Consider the following 10,812-nt stretch of genomic DNA (forward strand, 5'->3'; position numbering starts at 1 on the left):
GCTGCGGTGACGCGATGCGCGCATACGCTGGGAGATGGTGACCACGACCAGGTCGCTTGCCTTCAGTAAGGTCCTTCACCTCCCGTAATCACCCGTCTCTGGTGCGCGGTGGGAACACGAAGTATGCAGCGCGGTGTCGTCGACCACGGTCACCACGCGGCAAATCAGATACCGCAACTCACTCGTCTTACACCCGGAAGTTTGTTTGGCCGACATCTCCCCGTTTCCCCCACTCACCGGCCCCTGGCAACCACCGTTCCAAGCTCTGTTTCTGTGAACTCAGCTTTTCTAGATTCCGCATGTAAGTGAGATCCTACGGTATTTGTCTTTCTCCGGATAACTTATTTCACTTAGGACAATGCCCTTGAAATCCATTTATGTTGTTGCCAATGGCAGGATTTCCTTCTTTTTTTTATGGCCAAGATTCCATTGTGTCTGTGTATCTTCTTTATCCATTCATCCATCAATGGACACGTAGGGTGTTTCCATGTCTTGGCTATAAACATCTATTTTCCTTGCTCACGGGTTGGCCAGAATGCTGTGCTTCAGGCTGTGGGTCAGATTCAGGGCTGTGTCATGTGTCTCCTTGCTCTTGGACCAGTAGCTCCCCAAGGCGTGCCCTCCTCCTGGCAGAGGAGGCTTGGAGTTGGCCATTGTCAATTCCACTGGCCACACGTTCCACTGGCCACAGCAAGTCATGTGGCTGAGTCTATCACCGATGGCATGGGGCATATTCTCTGCCCGCAGTGGATCTTGGCAAAGGTGGGGAGGCAAAGAAGAATTGGGAGTAAATAATTTCTCCCAGCTTGTGTATAAAAAACCCTAAAGTTGAGGGGCACCTGGGTGGCTCAGTCGGTTAAGCGTCCGACTTCGGCTCGGGTCATGATCTCATGGTTTGTGAGTTCGAGCCCCATGTTGGGCTCTGCACTGACAGCTCGGAGCCTGGAGCCTGCTTTGGATTCTGTGTCTTCCCCACTCGCACTTTGTCTTTCTCTCTTTCTCTCTCCCTAAAATAAACATTAAAAATTTTTTTGAAAAACTGTGAAGTTTAGGTAAATGATGCAACTTGCCTAAGATTGGATAGCCAGTCAGTAGATTAGCTGGACCTGTCCCAGTTCAAGGCCCACATCTTCTCCCGCCCCACACTACCTGCCTTTGCTCTGGCCCTGGTCCACCTTTCTAGACAGGTCTCCTGCTGCCATCTTCCCCCCGCCGGCCCCCCGCCACTCTGTGGTGCCCATACTTAGCTGACTTGTGTCTGTCCTGACTCCCCAGGGTTGAGCACCCTTGCTCCCACACCCTCGGCCCTCTCTCCTTGTCTCTGTCACAGCCTTGAGCACACGGAAGCCTCAGGGCGGGTGCTTACCCCCTGTGACCCAGCATCTGATGCTCCTGTCAGCTTCAACGAGGGTGGAACTGTCCAGTGATCAGACGCTAAATGCTTCCTTTCCTGGGAGACATATGGTGACTGATCACTGATGGCCGATCCCAGACTACCAGGCCTGGACCACAGGCCTGGGAGGCACAGGGAGGCAGGGTGTGCATGGCAGGGCAGCCGTGGGCCTTCCGCTCCCAGTGAGAATGTGAACCCCGCGGCCCCGGCTGCAGACTCGGCAAGGCCAACTTCCCTTCTCTGTGAGTTAACCTCTGCCGCTCTCCTCCCCACTTACTTTTTCATGGCTTTTGTTTTACTTTTTTTAATTTTTCAATGTTTGTTTATTTTTGAGAGAGAAAGAGACAGAAGACAAGCAGCAGAAGGGCAGAGAGAGAGAGAGAGAGAGAGAGAGAGAGAGAGAGGGAGACACAGAATCTGAAGCAGGCTCCAGGCTCTGAGCTGTCAGCAAAGCCCGATGTGGGGCTCGAACCCATGAACCATGAGATCATGACCTGAGCTGAAGTCGGACACTGACTGAGCCACCCAGGCGCCCCTGAGTCATTATTGTAAATATACCCACCTCGTGGTCGCCTCTATTCTTGGCCACTGGTTACTGGTTTTGTTCCCTCTGTGCAGGTGGGGTCCTGGGCAGCCACTTGTAGGGAGCGGAGGACGGATGGGGGGGCCTGGTAGAATCCTGTGGGACAGTTAGCGGGTGAGTTTGTCATTCTGTCCCCCTGGCGGGTGTCTCCTTGGACAGGGCACTTGGGCAGTGACACAGGCAAAGGTACCAATGTGTGTGCAGGAGGGACCTTCTGTTAGCCCATGATGAGTGTCCACAGTCACATTAAAAACAAGTCACTGTTACTGGTGAATGCCAAGCTCTTAGTCATTGTCTCCTGACCTACTGCTTTTTGTTTTTTTAATTTAATGTTTGTTTATTTATTTTTTAGGGGCCGGGGATGGTCAGAGAGCGAGGGAGAGACAGAACCCCAAGCAGGCTCTGCACTGTCAGCAGAGAGCCCGGATGCAGGGCTCGAACCCACAACCATGAGATCATGACCTGAGCCAAGATCAAGAGTCAGATGCTTAACTGACTGAGCCACCCAGGCGCCCCCTCCTGACCTACTGCTTTTTAAACTACTGCTTCCTTGGGGCACCTGGCCGGCTCAGTCAGTGGAGCGCGCGACTCTTGATCTCAGGGTTGTGGGTTTGAGCCCCAGGTTGGGGGTGGAGGTTACTTACAAAAAAAACGTTTTCTTAATTAAAAAGGAAACTCTCGCTTTCTTTGCTCTAGTGTATGCAGTGTTCGGATTTACCAGTGTGGTGAACCTCATCATAGCCCTGGAACAGGACGGAATCATTGACGGGTTCGTGACACACTACTTGAGAGAGGTACGGCATCGCTTAGCAACCGTAAGCCTTACGCCAAACGGTCAGCAGCCTCAGCCATGTGGCTCAGAGACGAAATCCCTCCGTTTGGTGTAAGCAGGCACGGTCCGTGGCATCGCTCACTGCCACGGACGCAGCGGGTTTACTCACGTGCAAAGCGGGGGCACTTCTCTCCAGAGTTCGGCCGTACACCTGTTCCCTCACACCCGCTCCACTCCCCTTCGCCAGGAATGAGATCCTTCAAGTGAATTCGGTGTTTGGTGTCTGTCACTGTGAAACCATTACTACGGCCAAAAGCTCAAGCTGGTCTTACACGTGGAGAGTGGCGACCCCCACGGCACTTACGGAAGCCGCTTGATTGCGATGACCATCCTTCCCTCCCCGTCGTCATGTGCCAGTGCTGCCCGGCACTTGAGACACCTAATCCTCCTCCCTGTGTTAGGGTGGATGAATCCGGCCCCAGAGAACTTAGGTCACTTGCTCAAGGTCACACAGGAAATAAGGAAGGAGCAGAGCTGAAAGTTTCGCCTTCGTCTGTGTTTCAAATAATGGAGAGCTTCGTCTGCAAGCTAAGGGAGTTTGGACTTTATCTCACACTCGAGGGAAGATTTTGAGCCAGGGAGCGATGCAGTCAGCTCTAGGAAGGATGGGCTCGAAGGGGAGGCTTTCGCAGGGCCAGTGAGGGCAGGCGGGTGGCCAAGCACAGGAGGTAGGGAGGAGGGACGAACTTCGGAGAACTGGAGTCTTTGGAGTGAGCGGGACCCAAGGATGAGTTGGGGGTGATGGGAAAGTAAGACATCCTGCCTCCTGCTTTTGGAAGTATGCAGGTGTTACTAAGCCCGGAGGGGCGAACCGGAGGAATTTACTTCTAAAGACAGTAGCCGGAGTAGACTGTGGGGTCACGAGACCTGCTTTCTCCCGCCAGGAGCTGTCTCAAGTGGAGACAAGTCCTAGCTGTCCTAGGAGCAGTGATGGAGGCACACACGGGGCACACCGTATGGGCACACCTATGAGATATCACGGGTTCGGTCCCAGACTGTTGCGTTAAAGCAAATATCATGACAGAGCACCTCACGTGAATGTTTTGGTTTCCCAGTGCATGTGAAAGTTATGTTTATGGGGCGCCCGGTGGCTCAGTCAGATAAGCATCCGACCTCGGCTCGGGTCACGACCTCACGGCTCGTGGGTTCAAGCCCCGCGTCGGGCTCTGTGCTGACGGCTCGGAGCCCGGAGCCTGCTTCGGATTCTATGTTTCCCTCTCTGCCCCTCCCCTGCTTGCGCTCTGTCTCCCAAAAGTAAATAAATAAACATCAGAAAAAAGTTATGTTTACACTACACTGTAGTCTGTTAAGTGTGCAATAGCATTAGGTCCAAAAAGCATACGTACCTTAATATTAAAATGCTTTATTGCAAAAACTGCCTACCACTGTCGAAGGTCTCGGTGAGTCATCTTCTGCTGGTGGAGGGTCTTTGCCTCCATGTTGGTGGCTGCTGACTGATCAGGGCGGTGGTCGCTGAAGGAGGGGGTGGCCGTGGCCGTTTCCTAGGATACGACGACAGTGACGTTTGCCGAGGACAGGAAGATGCTGTGCAGGGAGGTGCAGCGGTCAAACACACCCAGCAGTTGCTAAGTTCACCGTCTTGTGTGGGTGCGGTTCGTGGGGCCCCAGAACAGTCACAATAGTAACAGCAAAGATCACGGGTCACAGATCACCGTAGCAACTCTGCCAGGAATGACAAAGTTTGACGTATTGCCGGAATTACTAAAATGTGACACAGACACAAAGCGAGCAACTGCGGTTGGAAAAACGGCCCCAAGAGACTTGCCTGATGGAGGGTGGCCACAGAGCTTTAATTCGTAAAAAAACAAAAAACACAAAACACAACACAAACAACTCAGTGTCTGCGATGCACAATGAAGCGAAAGGCAGTAAAACACGGTGTTACCTGTGCACAGAGGAAGAACTAAGTCCGGAAGCAGTCAGGGGAGTCCCCATCGAATTTGTGATATTGCTCTAGCATTTTTTTAAAAAATTTTAATGCTTATTTTTGAGAGACCAAGCATGAGCGGCGGGAGGGGCAGAGAGAGAGGGAGACACAGGATCCAAAGCAGGCTCCGGGCTCTGATCTCAGCACAGAGCCCGATGGGGGGCCCGAGCCCATGGACTGTGAGATCATGACCTGAGCCTAAGTCAGACGCTTAACCGACTGAGCCACCCAGGAGCCCCTAGCATTTTTTTAAATTGCAATGACAGTGGATGACAGACATTTTCCAGATGGACTGGGGTGGGAGTGGGGGTGGAGGGCATTCCGAGGGGAAGGGACAGCTTGAGCGAAAGCTTGGAGGTGAGAAACAGCAGGTGTCTCCCCACGGTCAGCCTGGGGTGCAGGTTTGCAGGGATGATGCTGAGTTCATCTGGGGACGTGTGGAGTTTCGGGTGGTTGAGGGACATCCTGGCAGATGTTCTGGTTGGCAGGGCTTGAGCGCTGAGGAACATTCCTGGCGGAGAGATTTGGGGGCCATCTCAGTAGGAGCCTGCTCGGGGAAAGTGGGGAGAGAGGAGACACCGGAGGGTGGAACGTGGGAGGCCGTAGCCAGAAGAGCCCCCTGAAGCAAACTGCCAAGGGACAGGCCGAGACGCCGGAGGGAAGCCTGGGGAGCCTGGGGCCACTGGGTCCAGAGGGGGCAGGTTCTGGGGAGAAAGTGGCTGCTGAGAGGGACCGGAGGTCGAGCTGCTGAGGTTGGCCAGCCCTGAGGCAGACGGGGTGTGAGGAGGTGGGCTGGCGTCACTGCGGGAAGGACGGCAGGGCCAGGTTCTGGGCACCCGGCTGCCAGATACAGGAGGCTGGCCTGGTCCCGCAGGCGGAAGCTTGCTCTGGAAGGCTTTGGAACAGAAGAGCAATGTGTCAAGAGCTAATGACTCTTCATTTGGCAGGTGGATTGGAAGGAGAGCAGGCAGCTAGAGGGACCGTTTGGGAATGGCTCAGTGAGGGGCAGGGAGGGTTTGAACCGGAGGGAGGGTGGCCCGCGGTGACCTCATAAACAGAAATGAAAGGACATGCCCACACACTGCATAGGAGAGAGAGGGGTGGAAACGGGACCCTGCGGCTTTGAGCTGGGCAGGCAGGGTGGTGTCATCCTTAAGATAGAGGCCTCGGGGGCACAGGGACAGGGGTGGGGGCAGGGAGGGGGAGGGGGATGGGCGCTCAATTGAGCATCAGCCTCTTGATCTCCTCTCAGGTCATACCTCACAGTTTGTGAGATCAAGCCCTGCGTCGGGCTTTGTGCCGACAGTGAGGAGCCTGCTTGGGATTCTCACTCTCTCTGCCCCACCCCCTGCTGGCTCGCTCTCTCTGTGTCTCTCAAAATAAACTTAAAAAAAGAAAGAGAAGCCAGCTGAGGCTCAATTGAGGGCAGAAGCTGATGCGTGAAAACTTAGGAGTTCTGAAGGGCCCGTGGGGCATCTAGTTACAAATGTCCTGGGGCGCCTGGGGGCTCAGTCTGTTAAGCGTCTGACCTCGGCTCAGGTCATGATCTCACGGTTTGTGGGTTCGAGACCGCGTCAGGCTCTGTGCTGACAGCTGGGAGCCTGGAGCCTGCTTCGGATTCTGTGTCTCCCTCTCTCTCTGCTCCTCCTCCCCTCATGTTCTGTCTCTGTAAAATGAATAAACCTTAAAAAAATTTTTTTTTAATTAAGAAAAAAAAAGTGTCCATGAAGCCACCAGGGGAGCCAGCACCAGCTCCGAGAGTCCGATGTGTAGGCATGAACAATTAAAGTCATGAAATCGGATTGGATTGTTCAGTCGAAGCATGTCAGGGAGAAAAGATGTGCGTCAGGCGTGGGCACAGAAGTCCAGCTGCTGTGTTATTTCTGCCTCCTTGCTAGTTCTCATTCCATCTCACTTGTGGGGAGAGAGGACCGGGCAGGCCCTGCCCCGGGCACACCATGCTTCAGAGGGGCCCCTCCTGGCTGGCTGATCTGACTGTTCTGGCCGCAGAAAGGACTGAGGGCATCTTAGGAAGACAGGCCAGAAACAAGGCGGGATGGCATGGACGTGGGAGAGAGAAGAAAGGAACACGAGACTCAGAAGGAAACGAAAAGCCCGTGCAAATCGGACAGTGATCTTGTGGTAGCCTTCCGGAAGCACGACATGTCGCTCGTCATGGGATCTCATGGCTGTAAAATGAAAAAATCCTCAGAAGTATGGCTTTTCTTGACAGTATGCTCTGTGCTAGATGTCAACTGTGTGACCTTAGGCCGGTCTCACAACCCCTTGGCGTACAGATGCCCCTTGGCATCTATAAAATGGAGTCAATCGTTGTCTGTCCCATAGGGCGGTTGGGTGCCCGTCTGTGTGTGTGTCGGGGGGGGGGGGGGCAGAAGTGCCTTCCTCGTCCTCACTCGTGCAAGCCTGGGGATGAGCACGTAGGTGAATCGGGAAGGTCGGCCGGTGGCTCTGGTGAGCAGGGTCTCCTCTGGCCACCGTCCTCTGGCCAGAGCTAAGCGCCCTGAGTCTCATTTTTGACTTGGCCTCAGTGCGTTAGCGGATTGCCCATGAGGCTGTCTGTCTTGTATCGCCATCCATGGGCATTGGCCCAGCCGGTCAGATGCTGGCTGGGCATTCTTCAGGGCCATCCCGCGGCAGGCTCCAGTTTTGGGGGCTCCAGGGTAAAGCTGTGTTTTCATGTGCCTACTAATTTGTAATCGTACAGGATTCTGCATAGTTTCAAGTTAGCAGACAGACACAAGCTGGTTCTGTTTCATTTGACTTGAAAACAGGTCTGGAGTTCTGTGTGGAGATGTCCGAGTCGTATGTAAAGTAGACTCATTTCTTAATCTCTCCGTAGGGTGAACCGTATCTGAACACGGCGTACGGGCACATGATCTGCTACTGGGATGGCTCTGCTCATTATTTGATGTATCTGGTGATGGTGGCAGCCATAGCATGGGAGTAAGTCGGTCCGTCTGCTGTGTGTGCCTTTGCCTTAGCAACCGGTACGCGGGTACGGAAGGAAAACACAGATGTGGGGGCAAATACACAGACAGGCATACACGGACATGAACATACGCTCCTTGGACACAGGTTAGACGTGGCTTTGTTTTCTTGGCATCGCTGCCTTTTGAACGTGGCCCTCTGGATCGTCCCCTGCCATGGTGACAAGCTTGGGCAGACCGCTCAAGTTACTGACTGTGTTCTAAGGACCGTCTCATTTGCTGGAGTGAAAGCCCAGTCCGTTCTGGTTTTAAACTTCCATCTCATTTCGGTTCGAAGCTCTGTCTTTCCTCCACCTCCGGTTCCCGTGTGGCCCTGAGGCGTGGGGGTCTGCACTGAGGTCAGGGCGTATGGCCTCTCGTTTTGTTCTTTCTCGAGTCGCCGTGCAGCTGGCCTCTCCGGGAACGTGTGTGTACGTACACGTGGAGATAAAGGAAGAGGGGCAGGGTCTTACGTGACACTTAGTCTTCTGGGGATCGATGCCCTCCGTTAGGATACGCTAGGTCTGTCACGTGGCGCACACGTGTGGGCTCTCGGGAGACCCTTCCACAGGAACGTGGGCGTTGCAAATCCAAGCGAGCAGAGCTCTCTCTGGCTGAATGCGTGGGACTCCTCTGCCATTGCTGGTACACCCGCAGCTTCTTTCCGTTGGGGTCCCTGTAACCTAGATCGCATACCCTTTGGGGTAGGATCTCTTCAAGCCCAGCTAGGTTCCTGGGCCTCCCCTTGGCTCCAGGTTAGAGAAAATGGTGCATTCTTGCCCCATGCCCCTGCTGCCTCAGCTGCCTCAGTCATGAACTCAGGGACAGCTCCCGCTAAGTTTTGGACTTTTCTGGGCACTGACTTCTCTCATCATGAAAGGTACCCAAGTTCCAGGGACCACGTCACGTATTTCAGAGAATGCCTGGGCTCTGCTCGGAGGCTGCCGGGAGTGGGCGAGTTTCTGTGGCTCAGTTAGCATCCTGCTGGGGAAGAAGATTCTCCTGCTGACAATCCCAGTCATTGTGAATCTGCCGCACTTGGCTCGGGAGGTGGGGCAGGCGGAAAACACAGTATCGGCCACCTGTTTCCCTTCAGATACTCTCCTTTTGATTCCTCATAGCCCCTTGTGGAGGTGGGCTGTCAGGGTTATCGGCTGAAAGAGCTTTTTGTCCACACTGCCTGGTAAGGTCAGGGGTGTCTGGTGGCTCCTTTTGAACACGGGGGAGGGGTTACATATTATCTTTGTCTCTAGAGCTCTGGCCAAAATTCTGACACCATGAAAAGTCCACTTCCCATCCTATTACTCATACTTACAGTGATTTAAAATATGGGTCCAATTTCCCTTCTTTTTGTGAACTTTCTTTTTTCCTTTCCTGCTGGGAACTTCTTACAAAACCGTCAAAAATGAGGCACTTCCTTTGACAGTGATTGACTGTGCTGTAGATTAACAGACGACCAGTGTTGCAAGCGAAATTCCTATTCAAAAGGACACAAAGAGGGTTCTATGGTGTAGATCACAGGTGGAAATGAAGTTTGATCACCAGGGTCCCCGAGGGTTGATTTTTAACTATCGATTCAGTAAGTTTTGGTTCATAGACTTTACTAGTTAGGATACCGCTAATAATATGGATCATCTTTTGCTAATGGGTGTTCTAAGACAAGTGCACTAAGCCAAGATTTTTTCATTACAGGGAAAGCTATAGAACCATTGGCCTCTACTGGGTTGGATCTATTATCATGAGCATTGTTGTTTTTGTGCCAGGAAACATTGTGGGTAAGAAACTTTATCTTAAAATTCACTTTCCTTTTTCTGAAACAATGGGGAGTGTTCTTAAATAGAGGAGGTATCTTGGTTGTAACAGAATCAAGAAATTCCAAGCTTATCACAACGCTGTTTGGCAGAATTCTTCCTTTTCCCCTCCTTAATCTCACTTTTTAAGAAATGGCTTTTGAGCAATTTTTGGAAGTAGACACTGAACAATTAGACAATGGTGTATCAGGGCTTCCTGACATATAGGATCTAGAGGGGGTGAGTATTGTGTTTGCGGCTATAGGCAGTGTGCAAATGTTTCCTACAGCTTTGTGTATTATATGTAACTCGATACATTTGATAAATACATTTAAAAATGAAGACTCTCAAAAGCTAATGTAAAAGGTAATTTACATGTGCAAGAAATCAGGGCATTATATTAAATATACTTTAAAAATACAGTGGATAGAATGTGCCTGTTAAAAAGCACCTGATAGTTTTAATTTGACCTGTTTTTTTTTGTTTTGTTTTTTTTGTGTGTGTCTCATTTAAGAATATTACCTGGTCCCCAGCACAATTTTAGACGGCTTGAGGTGGGGCGGTATCCTAAATGTTGCTTATGTTTACACGTGCTTGTGGCAAACTTTTGACTTTTTCTTTCTTTCTTTTAAATAGGGAAGTATGGAACACGCATTTGCCCTGCTTTCTTCTTAAGCATACCATACACTTGTCTTCCTGTCTGGGCTGGTTTCAGAATCTATAATCAGCCGTCAGAAAATTATAATTATCCCTCAAAGGTGATTTTATTACGTTAACTGTAACCTGTTCCCAAGCGCACAGGGCTCACTCACATCTCCTGGTGATCGCACTGAACCACGCCTCCGTGGACGGGAGCATCTGGGGCAGCTGGTTTGACTGTGTCGATTCTGTGCATTGGTCACGCCTTAGTTACAGTGGCAGGGAGGGTGTTTCTGTCTGCTTCAGACATCTGCTTCAGTGGGCCAGGCCGTGCTGTTGGTCCGTACTGGCTGTTCCCATCAGATTCTGCATTAGTGCATGGCGTGTGTGGTTTGTCTGAGGCTGTTTATGGCCTGGCATTTGAGCATCCGGGCCCCTCTTTCAGAGATGCCAGTGCATATACTGTCCCAAGGGGAGGCTGGAGAGATGCTGCTATTCAAGGTAGCACACACAGCCACAGGGTGTGATTTACCAAGAGATCCAGGCACATGGAGACTGGCTCCAGGACGTCTTCTGAGACCCCTCCCTTCCATTCACAGCCAAGGTCGTCGGAGTGAAACAGTACTGGCTCGGGGGGGGG

At 52.1% G+C, this 10,812-nt stretch overlaps 1 protein-coding gene across 6 annotated transcripts in view; it reads left to right on the top strand.

Moving 5' to 3' along the window:
* Positions 1–10,812, top strand: part of TM6SF1 (transmembrane 6 superfamily member 1) — a 30,824-nt gene that overhangs the window by 6,845 nt on the left and 13,167 nt on the right. For 2 of the 6 annotated variants that reach the window (XM_049614318.1, XM_049614321.1), the window contains 4 exons: positions 2,673–2,770; positions 7,617–7,720; positions 9,436–9,518; positions 10,170–10,291. In XM_049614318.1, the coding sequence (XP_049470275.1) occupies positions 2,673–2,770; positions 7,617–7,720; positions 9,436–9,518; positions 10,170–10,291 (407 nt within the window). Of the gene's footprint in view, positions 1–6; positions 302–2,672; positions 2,771–7,616; positions 7,721–9,435; positions 9,519–10,169; positions 10,292–10,812 lie in introns of those variants that run through there. The other 4 variants (XM_049614320.1, XM_049614324.1, XM_049614323.1 and 1 more) reach the window with 4 other exon arrangements.

The sequence above is a fragment of the Panthera uncia genome (genome assembly GCF_023721935.1).
Source record: "Panthera uncia isolate 11264 chromosome B3 unlocalized genomic scaffold, Puncia_PCG_1.0 HiC_scaffold_2, whole genome shotgun sequence".
NCBI lineage: Eukaryota > Metazoa > Chordata > Mammalia > Carnivora > Felidae > Panthera > Panthera uncia.